Source organism: Pholcus phalangioides, unplaced genomic scaffold, assembly GCF_987345545.1.
Source record: "Pholcus phalangioides strain wild (caught in Gottingen) unplaced genomic scaffold, Ppha-v1.0 ptg000015l_1, whole genome shotgun sequence".
In the NCBI taxonomy this organism is placed as follows: Eukaryota; Metazoa; Arthropoda; class Arachnida; order Araneae; family Pholcidae; genus Pholcus; species Pholcus phalangioides.
In genome coordinates this window covers 63,155,574-63,179,718 of record NW_028301608.1, presented here as the reverse complement: position 1 = coordinate 63,179,718, position 24,145 = coordinate 63,155,574, and the positions used below count along the sequence as shown (strand labels likewise).

Below are 24,145 nucleotides of genomic sequence, written 5' to 3'. Positions count from 1 at the left end.
ATCAAAAGGGAACCTTTTTCATATGCTTCTATATTTAATTATCTACCTTTTCTTCTCGTGATAACAAACACCCGTGGGACAGAAAATTTTGCCCGGCACCGAAGAGTGTCAATTAACGGATAGTAAAATACATCGAGTCTCATGTCGATGAAATTCAAAATTACGTCCGTCAGCTAACGTGTCCGTTATAGAACGAATTATGTGAACAGTTAGAATTTATGAAAAATCCCCAATTGTTGAAGTGTGATGTCAAAATTAACTTTAGTACAGAGATGGTATTTTTTCACCCCGAAAAATTGTGAAAAATTTAAATTTCAATATCAATGAGAAATTTCAATTTCTCAATATATTTCGGGCCGAAAAAATACCACCTCTTAATACAAAAACGCCAACTAGGGCGAGAATTTCTGTAGTTAGGGGAACTGCTGCCTCCACTCAGCGCTTCACTCTACTAATGCGTGCGTGTTATAAGGAATTGGAAAGTGTTTCTCTGGTGTATGAATTAGCGCGCTTGCCCGGTATGCAAGGGAATCCGGGTTCGATTCCCGGAGGACACGAACACAAATTGGTTTTCTTTCCAAATACTAGTTTCGGCATAACATCCAGAGCAAATTCAATTTCTCAGTATATCTTCAGTAAATTTAATTACAATGAAACCTCGGTGTAACGATAATCCGTGGAGACCAAGAAAAAAAATATCGTTGTAGAGGGATTACGGTTATACCGAGAGGTAGCATTTTATCATCATTTTCTTTTGTCGCACCACGGTCATTTTCTGCACACGAGGGATAATTTTAGACCGGGACCTACAATTTATTGCCGATTCCGAACGGCAGGCTTGGTTTTTTTTATAGTCATCGAGAGGTTGGTACGCTAACCCCTCGATGGGGGGACTCCCTACGGTAGCAATGTTTTCTGCGTCATGTTGCCATTTCTGTTGTACCCCTGTGTCAGGAAAGTTTTCTGACAAGGACGAACCGGGTATCGAACTCGCGACACCTCTAAACATCCTTTGGCACTTGAGGCGAGTATCTTATCGACCTGAGCTACCGCGCCCCATAGCACTATCATCATACACCACCATATTTATGCAGTTGTTGGCATCTCTTCTGAATTGGCGTTAGTACCACGATAAAATGCGTTTATTAGTGTTTATTCAGAGCAAAAAATTGCTATTCATATTACTCGTGAATAGAATTCAGTCAATTGTTTTACCCTGTAAAGTTGTTTACACCGCAGCGGACATTTGTGTATAACACAGAAAGTAGTTTCACCGCAACTTTATCAACACATAGAGTAGATGGGGAAAAATAGCGATGTGTGTGCGCTATCACCCTCGAAAGAACAAAAACTCGCGAGGAATGGAAAAATATATACGAAGATGATTTTGAGCCAAATATAAAAAGAATATCGTTGTAGTAGTTCCGAAATCTCTTCAAAAAATTTCGTTATAGAGGTATTTATCGTAGTAAAGTGCATCGTTGTAGTGAGAAGAGTTTAACACTATAGTCCGTTTCAAGTTAACTTTGCAGTGAAGAGGAAGCTACGAGGGAATCTCATCACTCGTTGCTATGGCAACAAAAGCCTCTTAACCAATGTATCGATACGCGGCCTCGGTAAGGTATGGACGATTTGTAGGGTATCGCACCAAAATGTCGTTGTGGTTGCTATAGATTTTTAGATAATGGTAAAAAATATTTTTTCTAATTTAAAAATTTCAAACGAAGAAACATCGGTTCAAAACGATATTTTTTCATTATTTTTTCAAAATCATTAAAAAACTTGAAATATTTTGTATAAATGGTCATCATAAAACTACGATTTATGGGAACTTTATTTTGCGGCGAAGGAATACACCTTTCCCTCCACTGCAAAGTTAACCTGAAACGGACTATAGACTACACGAAATTCCAAAAAAGATCTGTAAAAAAAATATAGTTGTAGAGGTAGTTATCGTTATATCGAGTATCGCTGTAGTGAGGTTTCGCTGTATTTTGTTTGTCTTTGTTCTTTGCCTAGCCTATAGAGGGCGCAAACTTTTCTAATAAAAGAAAAAATCTGGCTTTCTGAAATGTCTTGAAATTAGAAAAAAATTGCTCCGAAAAGAAAAAAAATTCTTTTCGTGAAACATATTTGAAGTTTTGAATACAATAATGATAATAATAATAAATTTCCAAAGAGCATGGAATTCCTCAAAAGCTCGGGTATCAAGCATTACAAAAAATGCGGTTAAAATCGAAGATTTGCGAAAGAACTCTTTTTTTGATTAGAAAAACGGAAGTTAAAATCTAATTTCGACGGAGTTTTCGACTAATTTCTATTGCAATGGTTTTACGGCTGAGAAAAGCCACAAATGCCTCAATCAACCTCGTCGATTTTTGAAACTCCTAAAATATAAAAGCACTAGCAATAATACCCGGCGTTGCTCGGGTACAAAAATGGGAAAGAAAACATGTTGCGAACTTGTAAAGGATAATAAAAATGAGAGGAACATTTTATAACAACAAAAATGAGAGAAAACATGCTACTAACTTGTATAACGACAAAAATGAATGAAAAAACATTTTGCGAACTTGCATAATTAAAAAAATAAATAAGGGAACATGTTTTGAACTTGCACAATTGCCAAAATTGTAGAGGAATGCGGATTTGTATAATTACAAAAATGCGGGAGAAAACATGTTGGGAACTTGTATAATAACAAAATTCAGAGATTAAACATGTTGCAAACGTGTATAATGACAAAAATGAGAGAAAAAACATGTTGTGAATTTGCATAATTACAAAAATAGATAAGGGAACATGTTGCGTACTTGCACAATTGCCAAAATGATATAGAAATGCGAATTTGTATAGTTACAAAAATGCGGGAGAAAACATGTTGCGAACTTGCATAATGACAAAATTGAGAGATAAAACATGTTGCAAACGTGTATATTAACAAAAATTAGAGAAAAAACATGTTGTGCACTTGCATAATTACAAAAATAGATAAGGGAACATGTTGCGTACTTTCACAATTGCCAAAATGATATAGAAATGCGAATTTGTATAATTACAAAAATGCAAGAGAAAACATGTTGCGAACTTGCATAATGACAAAATTGAGAGATAAAACATGTTGCAAACGTGTATATTAACAAAAATGAGAAAAAAAACATGTTGTGAACTTGCATAAGTACAAAAATAGATAAGGGAACATGTTGCGTACTTTCACAATTGCCAAAATGATATAGAAATGCGAATTTGTATAATTACAAAAATGCAAGAGAAAACATGTTGCGAACTTGCATAATGACAAAATTGAGAGATAAAACATGTTGCAAACGTGTATATTAACAAAAATGAGAAAAAAAACATGTTGTGAACTTGCATAAGTACAAAAATAGATAAGGGAACATGTTGCGTACTTTCACAATTGCCAAAATGATATAGAAATGCGAATTTGTATAATTACAAAAATGCAAGAGAAAACATGTTGCGAACTTGCATAATGACAAAATTGAGAGATAAAACATGTTGCAAACGTGTATATTAACAAAAATGAGAAAAAAAAACATGTTGTGAACTTGCATAAGTACAAAAATAGATAAGGGAACATGTCGCGTACTTTCACAATTGCCAAAATGATATAGAAATGTGAATTTGTATAATTACAAAAATTCAAGAGAAAACATGTTGCGAACTTGCATAATGACAAAATTGAGAGATAAAACATGTTGCAAACGTGTATATTAACAAAAATGAGAAAAAAAACATGGTGTGAACTTGCATAATTACAAAAATAGATAAGGGAACATGTTGCGTACTTGCACAATTGCCAAAATAATATAGAAATGCGAATTTCTGTCATTACAAAAATGCGGGAGAAAACATGTTGCGAACTTGCATAATTACAAAAATTCAAGTATGTTGTGAATTTACAAACTATCATTCTAAAGCTTTATGATAAACAATGTTTTTAGTCTTTCCTTCCGGAGCAAATACATATAAGTTTTCAGGTGATCCCACCCTGGAGCATGCGACGTAAAGCTGGCCGTGGGAGAAGCATGGATTTTCCAAATTGATACCTGCAACTTTGAGAGATTGTCCTTGAGCTTTATTGATGGTAATGGCAAAGGCAAGTTTTATGGGAAATTGCAATCTCTTGAAATCAAAAGGCAAGTCAGTTGTTATCATAGGAATTCGTGGAATGAACACATCTTCACCTTTACCACTGCCAGTCAATATTGTCGCTTCTATGATGTTGGCCATAAGTTTCTTGATGCTTAGCCTGGTTCCATTACACAGTTTTGGAGGATCCAGATTTCTCAGAAGCATAATTGGAGATCCGACTTTTAAAACCAGTCTATGAGGTGGCAATCCTGGCGGTTCTAAGGAGTTGAGGAACTCTGTTGGGTAGTAGGTGGCTTGATCATTTTCAACGACTGTGTCAAACGATTTGTAAGCAACTTCGGGATCGGGAAGCTTGCTTTGTATTATCATGTTTATTGCATTAACATTGTCGTTTTTTGGTGACAAAATTGCACGCTCGCATAACCATTCGGTGTTTTTAAAATTTTCACGGATGTTGGGAAAAACTTTGTTGATAACTTCCTGGAGCGACGGTAACAGCTGACAAAAATCAGGGGGGAAAGAAAATAGCATGGTGGTTGGATCCGTCGGAAAATTGCCATTGCCAAGACGCAGTAATTCATGCGAGAATTTTTGCATCGACGGATTTCTCTGTAAATAAACTCTCATATTTATCTTTAGTGATAACTTTTTAGTGTACTTCCAAAGATGAGATGCTTTGAGACATGCATTCAGTTGGTCCACTGGCGTTGAACGTGGGATGACAGGGAGAGTTTGGCGAAAATCTCCTGCAAGAACAACTACAGCACCTCCCATTATACTCGAGTTTCCTCTGATATCTTGCATGGTTCTGTTGAGTGCTTCAAGAGACTTTTTGTGGGCCATTGTGCACTCATCCCAAAAAATGATCTTGCATGCCTGAAGTACTTTGGCTTGACCAGTATGCTTGCTGATGTTACAGACGGGATTTTCCGACCATGTCATATTCAAAGGCAATTTGAGAGCCGAGTGTGCAGTTCGTCCTCCATCCAGTAACGTTGAAGCAATTCCAGAGGAAGCCACGGCGACAGCAATACCACCATCTTTACGTATCTCGGCCAAAAGCAAGTTGATGAGGAATGTTTTTCCTGTACCTCCTGGTGCATCAAGAAAAAAAAGTCCACCATTTCCATCAGTAACAGAATGAAAAATAGTACTGTATGCATCTCGTTGTTCTACATTCATAAGGGGCTTGTTGAAAGAAACATACGTTTCCAAATGGCTTTTATTGTAGCTCGTTTCTCTCAATAAATCTCTATCAAGGACATCAGACACGTTTTGAGAAGGCGCATCGAGACCTAGCTGAGTGAGAGTTTTTCCATTCATCGCTAAACATACATTTTCAAGCAATATCAAGCTTTTATCGAAAATGTCTAATGTGAAATTCAAGTCCAAGCCTGGACACGCTTTTCGTGCTTGCATAAGAATATCTTCGCTCAGATTGGTTTTATGCTTTTCCCACAGATCTTTGGGGTTAGATGGGCTGCAAGTTGTCAGTATGATTGCAAAAAGCCTTCGTAATTGAGCAGGAAAGGACGTGAGTGACGCTTCAGATAATGTCATCTCCCAATGCTGGTCGTCTTCTAGTAAACTGTGCTTCTGGCATGCTTCCCTGAATGTTTGACACACTTCTCCTTCAAAAGTTTTTAGATCTGTGAAAGAAGTCGGACCTCGAATGGTATGGAGCAATAATCTCAGATAGTAGCACTCTGCATTGTTTGGGTGAACTGTGTAGACTCGTCCTAATGTGTCCGTTGCTCGAACATCGTATCCTGGTACTGGATAGCCTTTTTTCCTCTTTGTGAATATTTTTCTCGATGTGTCCCATGTATAATATTTGGGAACTTCTGAGTACAGCAACGTTTTTGCAAATAGATCTTGTTGGCACAAAAAGAAAAAGGCTGTCAATGTTGTGTTTGGGGGTTGGGTAGCTTTCTCTCGAGCGTTTTCGTCAGTGAAATAGATTCGTTGTCCATTTTCTAGGTGAACGCTGAGATGAACAACTGGTGGATAACGATCATGAATTGGAAAATTTAGAATCCTCCAAATTGCTTCATTACTGCTGATATACCTTCCCATTTGATATTTTGTGATCTCGTCATTTGGCCTACTTCCGTCAGCTAACTCGAAAACGGCCATGTCACTGCCCTTGTTGACATACTTACAAATGTATTTGATTGATTTCACGGAGTTGCAGTATTCGACATTTATATGAGCCTGGAACATCTTCGAAAGCAGTGGAGTATATGGTACGACCCATTTGTTGTCCACTTCAATCTCATTGCAACTGTTGTTCACTTTTAATTTGATATTTGCTGTGTGTCCACCGTCTCCAGGTTTTCGCCTTCTGTATAGAGGATAGCCATCATCTCCTGTTTCAGTTTCATGCCTCAATTGCCGGGGATATTTTTTCGAGCACTTTCCATCCTTCATGCATGGCGAATTGGAATTAAGGGCTCCGCATGGTCCATGAATCATATTCTTCGTAATGACTTCAAACAACAGAGGATCTTTTTTTGGATCTGGAAGTTCCGCTGATATGACACTGTCTATCTGAGTTGGACGAATCTTATCTTTGAGCCATATTAGCATATGAGCATGTGGAAGCCCTCTTTTTTGCCATTCGACTGAATACATCCAACAGCGACTTTCCCCATAAACATAACTCTTGGTTATTACGTCAATAAACTTTGTCAATTTTTGTTTAAAAACTCTCGCGGTCAAATCATGTCTATCACTTGGCACTTGACCGACCATAAGTTCTTCTTTAACCTCGGGCCAAGCAGGATTACACGTGAAAGTGATGAATAGATCTGGACGGCCATATGATCGAACGTAAGACATAGCATCTTGAGCATACTCGTGCATATGCCGTGGACTTCCGGTAAACGTAGCCGGTAAAATTACCGTTTGGCCGATGTCTGATACATTTCCATCGCTAGCTACGGCATCTCTCAAGTGAATGTAGTCATCCACTCGTAGCTTCTTTTGGTTCAACCTTATGAAAAGGAGGCGCTCGCTCTCAATTTTTGCATACATATCAACGACAAATTGATGAAAAAGTTGGCGACATTTTAAAATGTGGTTTGAACACTGATCCCTCATCATTATTCTATATGCATAGAAATCATTGGCAGATACTTTTTTATTGGTTGATAACCCTGTGTTGGGATCAGTTTGCTTAAGATTGAAGTGATATCCATCTTCCCCTTGCCAAAACAGCAATGGATACTGAAGGGCATCATATGAGCGATGCGTTTCCGAAATTCTTTGAAGAACATCATTTCGTTTGTGAATGACTATGTCCCGGCTATCGAATTCATTCCCAACCATGATTATTGCCACCTCATTAATGTTGGGAGAATTAAAGCGTCGCTCATGTTCACCCATAGGTTTCTTGTCCGCTCGTATAACGATTTTATATCCATCAGAAGGCATTTTTTCCAATGCCGTTTTGAACAAAATAACTAAATTGTTATTATTATGAAGAAGTCTCTGCAAATTTAGTACTACATCTTTTCTCATTCCTGAAATATTGTCGCAGCGTTGGTTGGCTTCGATTTCTTCATTGCCCATAAAATACACTTGTAGAAATTTTGGGCTTTCTTCGGTGTTGGGAAGAAGAGATCCAGCTTTATGATAAATTTGACCTTGAATTTTGAAAGTTGGCATGAAACCTGTTTCTTTTACAGTTGCTGTTGTGCCAAAAGATGTCATTTGGAAGCATGAATTATACTTTCTTATATTTTGCAAGAAATGCTTTGATTCTGATGTTGTGCCCGACACATAAGAAAGCAATGGTTCCGGAGGTTCATTTAATTGCAATATTTTCACTTTTCCATTTGAACAACACATTCCTGGTGATTCAGTTTTGAATTTTTTAGCTTGACAATAATTACATTTCTGATTTATTTTTCCAATTACTACTTTAGGATGGTACTGATAATTGCAGTTTGGATTATAACTGAATGCTGCCAATTTCAAGTCAGATGCTGTTTCTTTTGATTGGCCATGACGATTACGATCTCTTTCTAATCGATCTCGACACTGCTGAGCTGTTTCTTCTACTCTAGCTGCTGCTGTTCTTGTCCTATTCTGCTCAAGTCGGCTCACTCGTTGATCCGTCGTTTCTTCTTCTCTAGCTGCTGCGGTTCTTGCCCGATCCTGCTCAAGTCGGCTCACTCGTTGATCCGTCGTTTCTTCTCGTCTAGCTGCAGCGGTTCTTGTTTTATTTTTTTCAAGTCGAATTCTGCGTCTGTTCGTTGTTTCCACTGCTCTTGCTGCTACAGTTCTTCTTTTGTTTTCTTGTCGTCGACATTGGCGTTGGTGAATGTTTTCGGTGGTTCTCAGTACTTCAACTCTTCTTTGGTTTTCACAAAGTCGTGATTCCCGATTTTCCAGCGACTCCGATTTCCTGGATAATCTGATTTTTTTTGTTTTTGGATTGATAAATCCTATCGCTTTTCGTTTTTTTGGAGGCATTTTGGTTACGCAACACTAAATTAAAATAATTTGGAATTATTGTAAACACAAAAAATCAAGCGTTTAGATAGATATACTGCATCACTTCTGAATACAGAGATATTTTCTATGATACTGACTTGGCCTTTGTAACAGCTTGGATTTCCATTTCTCCTAGCAACAATAGCTGATGCTACACGGTTTTCTCCATGTACTTGCACCATTAAAGAAGTGACAAACCATTGTAAAGGCATATACACGTCTGAAACGCATTGCTAGGGAACCACGGTAACCAAAGTAAACGTTCGGAAAGTGATTGTTAAGGCCCAAAAACCATTGTTGCCGGACAGTTTTTTGCCCATTTGGGGCATTTGCCCTGGTCTGACGAAATTTTAAAGTAGCCTATCGTTCAAGTCGGGTCGCATTTGGTATATATGCAAAATTTGGCGACGATCGATCTAAAATTGTAGATTTGTATAGAGAACATTCACACACACAGACACACAGACACACAGAAAATCAATTTTATATATATATATATATACTAGCTATAATACCCGGCGCTGCCCGGGTTTTCTTCAATGAGGCTTTTTTGGATCACGTGATATCTCCCTCTCTTTTTCTTGAGGGACATACAAACCGTGTCCAAGTTAACCAATATGGCGACTTCCTGCGCGATTCATGAAATAAACAAATCTAGATTTACACAGAAACGTAAAAATGAATATATATTTTTCTTTTTTTAAGGGGCGCTAGGTATTTCGATCCTCCCCCCCCCCCCGAACTTCAAGTTATCCATCTGTCTGTTCCAGCTTCCAAAAATCCTTCATTAAAGCTGTGGAATTTTTTCGATGCACTTTTCACGGGCTGATAACTAATTTTAAAATATCCTAACCCACATGAATTTATGCAAATAAATATCAAAAGAGACAATATGGAGACATTAATTTTCATACTTGAGCAGATATAAATGAAATCAATGATATTGCTCGAATATCTAACTCAAAAGTATAGGTTTGGCTAATTACTTCATATTTAATCTCCTGGGCTTCGTATATCTCTAAGCGAACTGAATATTTCAAAAATCGAGAATTCAATACAATTTTTAAAATTATTGATGGGGCGGAAAATCCCACTAATTTCCGCATTTCTACAGTAAAATCGACAATTTTACCACTGATTTCTATGAGGATCACCCTTTTCCTGACTCTCAAAGCGATGCTGATGATGATTATGACGTCTATTCAAAAAGCCTCATTACTGAGAGTATATTGAAAATGTGGCAAACCATTATAAAGGCATAAACTATTATACATGTACTAACAGGATTAAAGAAGTGACAAACCGTTGTAAAGACATATACACGTCTGAAACGCATTGCCAGGGAACCACGGTAACCAAAGTAAACGTTCGGAAAGTGATTGTTAAGGCCCAAAAACCATTGTTGCCGGACAGTTTTTTGCCCATTTGGGGCATTTGCCCTGGTCTGACGAAATTTTAAAGTAGCCTATCGTTCAAGTCGGGTCGCATTTGGTATATATGCAAAATTTGGCGACGATCGATCTAAAATTGTAGATTTGTATAGAGAACATACACACACACAGACACACAGAAAATCAATTTTATATATATAGATATATATATATATATATAGAAGAAGATAGATATAATACGATAATTTTAATTTCAATGTGTGAAATTGAAATTTTTTGACTCTGTTGATTTCTTCTCTCTCAACATTGGGCTAATTTGCTTTTTTGAATCCTCTCATTTCGTCCTATATGTATCACACTAAATATTCTAAATGACTTTGATGAAGATATTGACATGTTATTAGGAATACAGGTATTAAATTTAAAATCTGATATTTAATTCATTCTGCTCTGATAATAGGATATAAGCATATATATACAGTACATTTTTTCAACATAAAATCTATACTACGGTATGAAACTACAATCGTACGTTCAATCACTGCAATCATTTTTCTCCGCACAATCGGATTCCCCACTTAATCGGATATTATGTGCGGAAATAGTTGATATCCGTTTAATTCAGGCCGACTATATAGTTTCTGGTTGGCATGATTTAACCCTCTAAGAAAAAGGGGAGGGGGAGTGAAACAACATTCAGGCCACAAAAGGTGTTCTGGTAGAAAAGCATTAATACACACAACACGATAAATACCTGACCATATTTCATTAATAAAATACGGGAAATTAAGATCCATTCGTGATATGGCCAATTATAGCCAAAAAATTTCAAATGCGAAGTTGCCAATTGCAGCCAAAAAAAAAGTTGTCAAAGCATGTAAAAGTTATCATCAAAAGCTAACATTGCTATAAATCACCGATTGCTGGAAATAGAGGGTTACTGCAAGTCGCAATGTGTATAAATGTAATTCACCATGAAAAAAGTACATGACAAAATATGTGAAATGGATATACAGAATTTATATATGCGGTCATTCAAGTATTACGTCATCATCTATGGGGGGGGGGGGGGTTCCGATTTGCTGACTTTTGATGACAAGGGGGACGGGGCGGGGGGGGGGTTTGGATAATGCTTACGTTATCAACCACCCTTTATGAAAATATGAGTTAGGATTCAGACGGGAGAGCTGATGACGAAATTTTGCTGACAAGGGGGGGGGGGGGTCAAAAATGGCTAAAAATTTGCTTACGTAATACTTGAACAGCCCCTATACAGTATATGGCGGGGGGCAGGGTCTTGATTATCATGATATAATTGATAAGTCATAAAAATAATCTTAATTCTTGATTTCAAAAATTCAAGTAAGCCTTGTTTAAACTAATACAAAAAACGGTACACATTTTATAAAGAAGTTGGGACGGTCAAGATTACGGGAATGTCCCATAAAATGAAGGTCATACGGTCATCCAATATGTACACAAGTTTCTGATCCGTGAGCGGCAAAAAATACCACATATGTGGCTAAAGGACTGAAAAGGTTGTGCAATGTGCACTCCTACTCCAAGCGGCATTCACCAGATATATCGCCTTCTTAAAAGTCTCTTATTGACAAGCAAAGATTTGTAAATTTGATTTCTCACAATCAAATATTTTTGCTATACCTCCCCCTCTTCCCCCTAGGATGCACCTGAAAATCGGAAGAATGCCTATTGTATAAAAAGAAACACCTATGGAATTCTACTGCGTGTTTGATGATTTCTACCGAAGAAACGACAAATCTCGCATATACCTTTGTACTGTCTATGCAGAATGTTATTAAAATTTATTTGTTATTCTGTGTTATCTCATATACACGCTAAGTATTCGTGTCTTCATATATGAAGCCAAATGAGACCAAATTAGAATATACACTGTAACACATAAATTCACTCTCATGTATTCCCACAGTTTGAGAGTTCTATAGCATGGTCATATAATAGTAGTTCTTGACCGGTGGTCCTCGGAGTTGCAGGAGGTCGGTGAGGTTTGGATGAAATAACACTTACCTTGTTGTTTTACATTATTATGTGCTGAATATTATTCTGTGAAGGAGTCCGGGGCTTCATCTTACTGGAATAGATGGTTCCTGACCCTCGTCTCATTGGCGCAAAGGGTCCATGGAACGCAAAGCCAAGAACCCTCTGTGACATAGAGATCTCACACAGCTTCACAGAATCGAGATAATGTTAGAAAAACATTATTATATCTCGATTCCGTCAGGCTTATGATAATGTTAGAAGAACTTCACATCATCTCGACTGCAGGGATTTGCGATAAATTTTCATTCAATCCTGGCATTTCATTTAACCTATTAAGCGGCACTGACTAGATATCTCGTCTCCTTGCAGGCCTCTTATTTTAACCTTGACAAGCCCAGGTATTGCGTAATGTTTATTTCTCAATGAAACACTCCCCCCCCCCCGACTTTGCACGTGATGAAAATCAGAAGAAACCTTTACCTATTAAAAAAAAACACACCTATGGCATTTTATAGGGGGATTAGGTGATATTTGCTATGCCGCTTTAAAGGGTTGAAAAATAGCACCACCTGCATAAATTGCATATATAATATTGTATTATTCTATCTAATAAAAAGAGGAACATACAGAACACTTACATACACTTATTCACTCACTTAAATCACACTTAAATGAGCAAACTACCGGTATTTTTTTGCTTAAATTATTCAACTCCGCGTGGACTCGAAATGTGGTACGGCGTTTTAGGCGAAAAATTCGAAGCTTTGCCATTATCAGTCTTTTCCTCTATATACGACTACTTTAATTCCCAATTACTCTGACTCGTGACGATTTCTAGAGCACTTCCTTCAATGACGAATTAATCGCATCAGGAAATTTCTTGAATAATCTAGGAAATCGATGGAGCACCGAGCGGTGTTTAATTGCTCCTATTCAACCCTAAGTTTTGCTCAAGTTTTCAGTCGAAAAGAAAAAATAATTAAACCCCGCAAGGTAAGCAGTTAAAACGTGTTAGACAGCAACTGATAATTTAAACAATTATCAATTGATGTTTATTGAATCGGATGATATTATGTATTGTTTTTTTCAACTATTCAAACTATAATTTTTATTCTTTTTTCTTATATTCTTATGTTCTTTTTATAATTTTTGCTTCATGTTGTTCAATCGTCAGCGTTCAAGCAAAAACATCAAGTCCGGACTAATGCATAGTTGATTAGAATTTCCAAAGAATTATTTCTTGATATGAACAGTTATGAACCACGAGCCAGTTATCTAAACAACGTTGAATCTACTGTAGGAGCTAGAGAAACCTTTAAAATAGTTTTTAATATTCTTCACAATGATTCAAAAGTTGGCAAAATCAAAAAACTGGACTTGAGCCGGGTTTTCCCAGCAGCAGGGTTTCTGTGCCGCGCGTGTAACGTGAATCGGCCCACGCGACACGCCGTCCACTCACCAATAAGAAAAGCGGTACTTATTTTCCTATCTTCTGGAGGAATTAAATACGTCGTGCGCAGCGTGTTTCGCGCGATTTTCTCTTCACATTTTTGCTGTTTTTTTCTTTCCCCCCCCCCCTTCCTTTCGGTCTCCCCCTTTTTTTATTGTCAAAAATGTCCAAAAACAAACCTTAGTGAAAGAAGTAATCTCAAAACTTTTTTTGATGGAAATCCATGATTAATGAAAAAAAAAATTGTAATGATTGTATACGCAGTAAGTAAGTAAATTTGCGTAAGTAATGAAAGAATCAATTTTTTATGCATAACTAATGATGGTAATAATTTCGTAATTAATGAAAGAAATAATTTCGTAATTAATGAAAGAAATAATTTCGTAATTAATGATGGGAATAATTTCGTAACTAATGAAGGAAAATGTAGAAATAATGAAGGAAATAAAATTTCATATTGATGGATATAATTTCATAATCGGAGGAAATCGGATATATATTATTGAAAAGTAGGCTATATATATATTTCTGAAATCATTGAAATTAATATCATTTCATTTCAATAACTAATTCATAATTATATATACGCTACTGTTCTATGTATGAATCGATAAAATCGAATACAAATGAAATCGATATTCTTGACTTACTGAATGATGCTATTTATAAAATGATTCTTTTTTTTTACTAGCGAAACATTTCCCCCCCCCCCCACGTTGCAAATTTTTTTTATCTTTTCAGCGCTGTTTTTCAAGGTCAAACTTGACATTGTGATTCAAGTTACCTAGCAGTTTTGTCAAATGGGTGACATTTTTATCTACGTGGGAGATTTGGCACGTTTACTGATTCGGTGTATACTCGTCATAGTTAAATACGGCAAGAAACGAATGGTTCCACCCGTCAAAGACGAAATTCTGCTCCTGTCGGCAACGTCACTTGCATCGAAGATTAGATCGGGGGCGGTAAGAAATTATTGTCAGATTTTCGGCAGCAAATTTGAATGATACATAGTTTAGGTCTCAGTGAAAAGTCTCCAAAACTGGAATGTTTGTTTATAGGTAGCAGGGACAAGAAGAAAAAACAAACAAACTCTCTCGTTTTTAGAGTGAGATAGATGGCTTTTTTCTCAGCCCGAGATATGAAGGAAACAGTTATTTTCCGGATATTTTGCTGAGGTGAACTCGGAAAGAATAGTCACCACGTCTCCGCCGGGATTCGAAACCCATACTCTCTTGCATACCGGGCAAGCATGCTATCATCTACACCACTGGAGACATGACCCTGCCTTCCTTATTTCAAGCACTGTGGCGTGAGGCGCTGAAGTAGAGGCATTAGTAGCCTCTCTTCAGGCGGAGACGTGGTGACTTTTCTTTCCGAGTTCACCTCAGCAAAATATCCGGAAAATAACTGTTTCCTTGATCTCTCACTTTTATTTTCAAGCATCCCCCGACCATTTCTGTATTTCTTCTATGCTAATCATCTTGTCAAAACTGAGGCACCCAAAGAGACTGGCGGGCTCATCCAGCACTTCCTATGGACAGAAGGACTCCGCACGGGTTACCAAGTTCATCTGTAACGTCATTAAGACTAGCTAGCAAGTTTTCCACATTTTGAACTACAGCATTCTGTTTCGTTTCTTTTTACGTATTTTGGCGTAAAATCTTCCTGGTTGACTCACAAATACCGCATGGTAATTAGATATGGGGCATAGAAATCGCCAATTCTGAGCCCGACCATTTCTATTCCGCACAACGATGATACTGGCACGAGCAGGGGATTTTTTCCCCTGAATATTCTGGGGGAAAATGGACTACTTGCTATTGTCACGAGCAGCATGCGGAGGCCTTCTATCTCTAGGAGATGCTGGCTCATCGTCCTTTATCTTGAACTGACAAAACCAGTTTCCTTCTTCAAACTTGAAGTCTGGCCTACTTATAGTTTCAAATAGGTATAATTCGTGACCCACCTCTAAAGGCTTAGCCTTCAAAAAAAATTTTTTTTTTTTTTTTTCAGATTTCTCTTGAGCCTTTCCTGAAAACCATAACCTTGATTTTACCAGTATTAATTTTAAATTTTTTATGAGAGCAGAAATTTTCCAAAATTTTGATTTTTCTCTGCAGGATCAAAGGAGAATCCGCAAGCATGACCTCATAGACGTAAAATAGACAATTCACAAAAGTTTCGGAGTTTATATAAATTTGTTCGATATGAAATTCCTCCAGCAGTTTAACAAGATCGATCATGTAACAAGAGAAAAGAGCAGGAGATGAAATTTCTCCCGGCAGAACTCCACGAGTAATTTTCATACTATCTGTCAGGCCGAACGGGATTTTGACCTTCAATGATGCTTTTCTATATATGTCGCGAATCACAGCTATAACATGTTTGCTTACACCCAAATTTTCCAAAGTTTCGAAAAGAATATTATGGTAAATTGAGCCAAAGGCGGTTTTAAAACCCACGAAAAGTGCATACAAACGGCCTTTAGGTTTAAATAATTTATTTTGAATCATGCAGTGTAAATTAAAAATTTGATCCTCACGTCCATAATTTTCACGGAAGCCAGCCTGCACTTCTGGAATGATGTCGTTTTGATTCAACCAAGTATTAAATCTTCGTTTCAGACGGAGCTCGTGACGTCACTGAAGAAGGCCATTTTACCTATTGCCATTGGATACAGCAGGCCGACGCATGGGATATCTTTACTCTTTTTTGCAGTATATCCAATGGCAATAGGAGAAATGGGCTTCTTCATTGACATCACAAGCTTCGTGCGGAGACCTTGTTCTATAAGGTGGTGTTGGTTTTGGTCACTCAAAATATGCTTTCACATTCTCTATGTTAGTCCTTCAAGTGGTCTGGATTTTTTGTAAACAACACTATCCCGTTAAAATTCAAAGTAAAGAATAGCTTTGCGTATATCAGCAACAAGAAAGTTTTCTTCTTTGAAAGCTCTCCGGGTTCCGTGGCGTTTGATCATGCGAAATCCCCCCAAAAAAAAAACTATCCCAGGGTTCCGTGATACACAAGTTGGAAATCTGTGCATTAGCTGAAATATTACCGAGATGTTTCCTTTCCATCAAGTCTAGGTAGATTGTTCTCAGATGCCAGACGTTGATAACTAACTTAATAAAAACTAACATTTCTGACTCGTATTTTCGATGTTTATGAAAAATATTTCACTTTGCATGCAGCTTACATCGCAGAAGGTTGTTGAGACTTACATCGAAAGGATCAAGGAAGTTCAGCCTTACATCAATGGTTTGGCTGAGGATAGATTCGATCTCGCCTTGAAAGAAGCGATTCAAGTCGACGAGCTGATTGCGTCCCAGAAGATGACTATGAAACAGATTGAAGAAGATAAACCACTGCTCGGTGTCCCTTTCACAGTGAAAAACATCATCGCCGTTGAAGGTGACGTATTTGACTTTCTCCATATTTATGCAATTTCAAAAGAAGAGGCTTTATCAGAAGCGTATTTATAGGGGGACTAAGCGAGTCCAGGGTGGTAAGCTCGAAAGACGGCATATTTTGGTAATTGGTGGACATTAGATTAGATCGTGAGAAGGGAGGCAAATCTTCAAAAGCCCACGGGTTGCGAAGCCATAAATACGTTTTTTTGGCTCCATTGTACAGTTCGATACACATTCTTTCCTCTTTCCCTTTGTTTTTGACATGAAAGCATCCATAAAATCAATGCCGGGCGAGAGGAGGAAATCTCGCTCAAACGAGCGACAGTTTCTGTCGAAGTAATTTCAATAACTCGGCTAAAAATAGACTGAGCAACATCGTCTTGGTTTCGATAAAAGTTTATGCCAGTACCGCTCCGACATTCATGGCAACCGGACGTCGTGAACTGCGGACGTGAAAATTGAACTCACGATTTTCGACATTCCGGATTCAACACGAGTTCATAAACGGGATCATATTTCAAAGACCAATTGTCCGATCCACGTGAATCAGAGTTCTTTCGAAGACAAGAGTGTATGTGCTACAACTCATTTTGAGTTCCAAGTCTGATCTCAAGAACTCTATAAGTGTGTTCTGCGACTGGTTGCTCAACTTTTCAAAGTTGCAGAACCTGTTCATATTCATATACAAAGTTAGTTTCTCAACTTGTTGCTGAGTGTGGACGTACCTTTACAATAAAGTGGACGTAACTTCGGTGCTGAGCGTCATATAAATAAAAAAGACCTGTTTTGAAATCACAAAAAATAGGGCTTTCATAAAAAATAAAAAACGATATTTTCTTCCAAAATGACGTGTGCAACGTAGTCGGATACCTTAATTTAAATTTACGAATATTTAAGTTTTTTTGGGGGACGGGCTTTCAGAAAAGAGTTCCATGTGAACTCAAGTGCTGAAACCTCTGCATTAAGTAACCGTTTTCTCTTTTTATAGGGATGAGCTTCAACGGGTCATGCGCCCTTTTCGAGGGTAAGAAATCCGATCGTGACTCCGATATCGTTCAGCGAATAAAGCGAAGTGGTGCCGTGCTTTTAGGAACTAGTAATATGCCAGAACTGGCTTTAAACTCGTTCGCCTTTAGTCAATATGGTCAAATCAAGAATCCGCATGATTCTCGAATGTTTCCTGGAATAAGTAGTAGTGAGTATTTCAGTTACTTACTATACAATTCTTGACGGGTGCGCGTATGGGTTTTTGTATGAGGGGTGCGTGTATTTCTGTATGTGCTATCGAGTCAACTACTTCAATGCCAAATTCAATACCGGCATAGACATAGTATAGTAGAGTTTCGATAATTCGAGTCTTGAATGTTTGAGGTTTTAGATAATACGAGTTGCTGAAATTCCTTCTCTCAAGACAACTATATTATTCTGTTTTTCCGCCATTCCCCCCCCCCCCCCATGAATAATTTTAGTTTGAATCGAACTTTGACAGGGACTGAAGGGGGGTCTTAGTTCCTAGGCTGGGGTTTCGGTGGGTCCCAAAGCCAGAATTTTTCAGACAACTTTCTATTGTAAATTTGTAGTGTAAAAAACAATGAAAATTAAAACTTACATCGAAGCACCACCACTGGAGCCCAAGGAAGCCATGGTCTTGTGGCAGATATAATCTGTATCTCACATACTGAAAAGTACCGTGAATTTTTCTGCATAAGTTTTGAAGATATTATTTCCCTTCGTAGTCATCATCTCTGAAAAGAATTTGGGAAAATTCAGACGCGCGGTTACTTTTTTTCAATCGATATTTTTCGCCTGGATTTATACTTTTCTTCCACCATTGTATTATAATATCCTTTAATCCTATATCTATGGATACCGGCAATTGTTTGCCGATTCCTGCAGTGCGGAAAACGATGCCGATGTTTCCGGCGTTGGATTTGCATTTGACATTCTTATATAATTTGACTAATTTTCACGTAACATATATGCATAACATATAATGCTGGATATTTACTATAAATAAATCTTGTACGTAGGTGGAGAGGCAGCCCTGAATGGTGCAAAGGCCATCCCATTCGGAATTGGGAATGACTACCTTGGTAGCATTCGGATGCCGTGCTCATTCTGTGGAATTTTCGGCCATCGACCGACTTGTGGTGAGAAACTTTTTTTTTTCACAACCTTATCCCGTACAAGGTGTCCGAAATTCGACAGGCCCAAATGAAAAATGAATAAATAGAAGAAAAGAACAGGATGCGATAGAAATGCTCCGTCTGCTATATTGTTGATGGCAAACCAACAAATTATCAGTCAGAATTTCAAAATTTGATAAAAATTTTCGCAAGAGATGACGCGGCAGTCCGAATACGCTATTTTCAAAATATCCACCATTGGGTAGCAATAAGACGCCTCATATGTATTAAGGAGTTCTAGGTAGCAATAACATGGCTTTACGTCATAAATAGGGTGACCATACGTCCCATATTTCCCGGGACAGTCCCGGTATTTTCTGTTTTTTTGGCTGTCCCGACTTTTTAGCAAAAGTGTCCCGGTTTTTCCCGTATTTTGCACGAAGCCTACTTGAATTTTTATTCTTTATTGAAATCAAAGATTGAAATTATTTTCAACTTATAAATTATATTATGATAACTGCAACTATAAATGAGTATATGAATCTCTTACATTTGTCTTGGTGAACGTTTTTTTTCGTGGAATTCCTTTCAATCCACAGCAATTTGCAGTAATGCTGCATTTCCCGCCATTGTGATTTCTCGTTATTTCAACAATATTTGGTGACTTTGTTCGGTTTTGGCGTCATTTTTGGCGATGTCCCGTATTTTCCCGTATTTGGAATCCCAATGTCCCGTATTTCTCTCGAGGAAATATGGTCAGCCTAGTCATAAAGAAATTCGGCGAAATCCGTGCAAATGTATCAGCCGAGAGATTTTGAAAATACCGTATATAAGTATTTTATTTAAACTATAGTGCCATCTGTTAACGAGCTTTGCAACTAATTTTGAAGCCCTGTTTGAACTCAATTCGGCCCATCCCGGCCTAGACGTTTGCACGAGTTTCTGCGAATTTTGTTCCGTTAGCCCACCATGTTGTTGCTGCTAATTGACGGATTTTTTATTTTGAAAGAAAATATCGTACTATTTAAAATTTGTTTTAGACTGCAACGATATCTTTTGCAAAAAATTTGTAATGAATTTTGAAATTCTGTCTGACTGAAAGCTTACTGTTTTCAAATGGGCCCATTAATTTTGAGTCAACCTGTACACGTGCTGTGAAAGATTACGATGGAATCTAACTCACATGATTACTAAAGTTTTAAAAATGACTGATATTCCAGGTTTGGTTCCAAAGCAAATGATATTTCCGTCGGGATCAGAGAGAACAATGAGTAAATTAACTCACGGCCCGATATGCCGTCATGCGGAGGATCTCGTCACTATCATGAAAGTGATTTTGGGACAGAAAGGGAAAGAATTGGGCATAGGAGAGATGGTGAGCTCCAATTTTTATACTTAAACTCCGAACTTTGTTTGCAGGCACCTTTTACACATTTTTCCGTTGTATAGGCTACACAGGGTGGTCATAAAATAACTTTGACGATATATGAGCACCTAGTAGTACAAAAATCAACGAATGGAAATGAAATTCGAGATGTAGGTGTTTCATATGCACTCGAGAACGAAGAGGAAAACAAAACCCATAGCTATCGCGGTTATAGTTACAGCAACAGAATTTCGAAAAATTCAAATGGCAACATGCGCTATTATGCATTATGAAGTGATAGGCGAATTAAAAAAAAACCATGATTGGCGTTGGAACGATTCCTGTATCACCAGAGATGGAACTTTAGGGTGCGGCAAATTTTAGGAGGAAAGAAAAACATGTACATGTATCATATATGTACACATCACGATCACGTACCCAATGTATAAAAGTGAGTGCCGTTCGAATTTTTCGACATTTTGTTGTGGTAACCGTAACCGCGAGAGCTAGAGTTTATTTTTCTCTCTTCTTTGTCGAGCGCATACTTTGAAACACCTACAGTATACGTCGAATTCCATTTGTATTAGTTTATTTTTACGGCCACTTGGGGCCTCTTATATCGGCAAAGTAATTTTATGATTACCCTATATTTAATTAAAATTAACATAATTTCAATATTATGATACATAAGGGTAGTAAGGAAAGTACCACCCTGTCCTCATTTTACTGGTGAACCATTGATCCTAGAGACATACTTCCAATTAGAAAAAGTATCCAAATAACGCGGGGACCTCAGATATGTCATTCATATTGCAAAGGGTTGTATAGTTATTAAAACACAAAACTAACTTTTTATACTGACACCCTGTCATATTTGAATTCAAAAATTGGAGAAAAGGTGGGAAAGAACATCATAAAATAATTACTGTTCTTTCCTAATTTTTCTTCAGTTTTTCAATGCAAATATCTCAGCGACTATTGCACTCAGAAACGTAAAATTTTTTCGTTGGCCTCTCAAGAAAGACAGGACAACAACTTAGCAATTATGTTTTTGAGGACAGGATGTCCGTATAAAAAGCTAATTCTTTCATTTTAATAACTATGGCTATGCAACCCCTGGCATTATAAATGATGTATCTGAGGTCTAGACGTTATTTGTTCACTTTTATCGAATTGAAAGTATACCTCTAAGACAGAGGTCTTCAACGTTTTCCTATTCGCGAGCACTGCCTGTATCCATCATCGAAAGAAGAGCAACCTTAAGGCAAGTTTGGAATAGGACTGCATGAAAAAAATCAGGTAGATTTCAATTCTTGAATGCAATTTGTACCACGTGTTCAGTTGGAACGTTGATCAAGTGTTCGTGAGCACGAAATGGGACACGAGCATCGAGCACTCTGGGTGCTTTAAGGAGCACCCTGGTGCTCGCGAGCAACGAGTTGAAGATGCCTGCTCTAGTATCAACTGTTCATCATTAAAATGGGGCCAAGGTACTTTCTTTGCTACCCTGTACAATAAATGCCATTTTCACTTCGAACTGCTGAATATGCTTGTGCTGTAAAAATCGAATTGTTGAACTAAAATTTCCTTTTTGAAATTTGGTTAGGTCGATTTTTCGAAGCTCACCATCTATTATACTCATTCATTTCCGAAAACAAGTGCTGAGGTGTCAGAAGTAGACGATGACGTACTTTGGACGTTACTTCGGGTAAAATATTTTTGATACTACGACGATGTTTTAATACTTATGATAAACAAAAGCTTCGTTACCATTCCATTAAAACTCTCTTGGGTACAATGGATCTTCAAATTTATTAATTAACCCTTTAAGTGGTTTTTAAAATTTTCCTCTCATCCGGATTATAACTATCGCACCGGAACTAAATGGGTGTTAAGAACCCGAGATATTTCGAGGTGATCAAAATAAGTCAGATCAAGTTTGACTAGATATCTTGGGATTGCCGCTGTCAGGGTTAAAAAATTTTCAATTTAGCACATGCAGTTACATTAATTATTAATTCATTGGGACCAATATCTTCGAAAAATTTCACTCTTTTGAGGAAAAAAAAATATTATTCAAACTGAAATTATTAATTCGTGTGATTGAAAATTTATTGGAATTATTATCATTAAATTATATTAAAGAGAAAGTTATTTCAATGTCGACGGATTCAAAAAATATACGTATAAGATTTAATTATCCGATGACAGAGTGTCTTTTCTTTCTTTTTCTTTGTATCAAGGCAATCTTTTGACGTCTTATAAATTAGGACGCCAGTTTGAAAGTTTTCTGACGAAAATAAGTAGATTTCAAATCTACATAATTTCTAGAAAACACGCACGAAGACAGTATTCAGTATCTCGTTGCAAACGAGGAAAATTCAATGTCCCTAATAACACTGTTCTGCAAATAAAAATGAAAATAGTTCTTTTAGAGCAGCGGTTCTCAACCGGTGCTCCGCTTGGGGCTCCTTGTGCGCTCCCCAGGGGCTCCTTGTGCGCTCCCCAGGGGCTCCGCGGCCACTCCAGGAAAATAAAATAAACAGTAATTTGAAAAAAATAATTATAATTACTTTAAAATAATAAAAATAAATCAGTAATTTTTTGCTGAATAAGTATAAAATAGGTCTACAGGGCTCCGCCATAAAAATTATATGCCCAAAAGGGCTCCGCGAGTCAGAAAAGGTTGAGAACCGCTGTTCTAGAGGGATAACAGCCGTGATTCTTATGGAAACCGGCAAACTGAATTCAAATCTGTAATTTGTTTCTCTGTGTCAGTTAAAGATAGAGAAATAGTAAATATAATCTTTCTCACGCATTGTTTTCATTCATTTTTCTACCTAAATGAAAAGTTTTAATGCAACCTTTCAGATGCGTTTCTAGTAAATTTTGATTGCTATCTCGCGACGGTAGGTGAAAAATTTCATTTTCCCAAATAAATAAAAGATAATTTCAATCTCATCCAGACCGAATTAGATTCTTACGCTTCCGAATAAATTAGGTTTCAATGAAATTAGCTTAAAATTCTTCAAAAAATTTTAACGCGCTTTTTGAATAACTATTTTACGTTTTATTTTTTAGGTGGCAAACTACTTCAGAGCAAAGTTTGGCAGCAAAGTCGAATACATCGATATCGATGAACTCACTGATGCTACTGGCATTATGAAGATGGAATCGAAGATCGGATTTGATAACACACTTGGAGGCAGCCTTCAAATGAACGAAAAGTTCAGCTCAACTAAAATAGAACTTTTAAAATCGATTTTTGGCAAGTCGGGTGTGTTGTTTACTACCCTTTTAGCTTATGCGTATATTCAAGCTGCATCTTCAAATTACAGGAATTTCCCGAAAATGAGAAGCAAATCCAAAAATCTGCGAAAAAAGCTCGAAAATTTATTTCAGGGCCAATCTATCCTGTTGTATCCGACCCACCCAAAAAAATATATGTACACAGAAGAGAATAATTTTCATGCATTCGGACTGACATTTAGCGGGATCTTTAGTGTCTTTGAAGTTCCAGTAACTCAATGTCCCGTAGGTTTCTGCGATGAGGGCCTTCCGCTGGGTTTACAAGTAATTGCCGGAAAACATCAAGACAACTTGACTCTATCCGTAGCTTTAGAAATCGAAAAAGGATTCGGAAATGAAACTCAAAAGCCAACATGATAATAAGTATCGCAACATATTTGTATTACATCTAGAAGTTTTCGAGAACAAATATCCAGATCTATTTGGAATAAAATAAAATGATTATGTGCAAGACT

At 37.3% G+C, this 24,145-nt stretch overlaps 2 protein-coding genes across 2 annotated transcripts in view; both read left to right on the top strand.

Moving 5' to 3' along the window:
• The window catches only part of LOC149076464 (uncharacterized), a 49,620-nt gene extending 37,781 nt beyond the window's left edge, over positions 1-11,839 (top strand). The window contains exon 6 of the mRNA XM_089244035.1: positions 11,689-11,839. Within this exon, the coding sequence (XP_089100161.1) occupies positions 11,689-11,725 (37 nt within the window). The 3' untranslated portion in view covers positions 11,726-11,839. The remainder of the gene's footprint in view (positions 1-11,688) is intronic.
• A 1,073-nt stretch (positions 11,840-12,912) lies between these two features.
• LOC149076463 (fatty-acid amide hydrolase 2-A-like) lies at positions 12,913-24,145 on the top strand. The gene is made up of 8 exons (XM_089244032.1): positions 12,913-13,019; positions 14,218-14,438; positions 16,671-16,890; positions 17,878-18,084; positions 18,920-19,039; positions 20,236-20,390; positions 21,988-22,089; positions 23,463-24,145. The coding sequence occupies exons 2-8, from the start codon at positions 14,277-14,279 to the stop codon at positions 24,045-24,047; spliced, it is 1,551 nt and encodes a 516-aa protein (XP_089100158.1). The 5' UTR covers positions 12,913-13,019; positions 14,218-14,276; the 3' UTR covers positions 24,048-24,145.

What these genes read in the sequence shown, in the direction of transcription:
- LOC149076463 (XM_089244032.1), top strand. Translation starts at nt 14,277, where the DNA reads ATGGGTGACATTTTTATCTACGTGGGAGATTTGGCACGTTTACTGATT. An exon ending in CGGCCATCGACCGACTTGTG is followed by an intron (nt 19,040 to 20,235) that starts GTGAGAAACTTT and finishes CTGATATTCCAG; the next exon opens with GTTTGGTTCCAAAGCAAATG. An exon ending in AATTGGGCATAGGAGAGATG is followed by an intron (nt 20,391 to 21,987) that starts GTGAGCTCCAAT and finishes AAATTTGGTTAG; the next exon opens with GTCGATTTTTCGAAGCTCAC.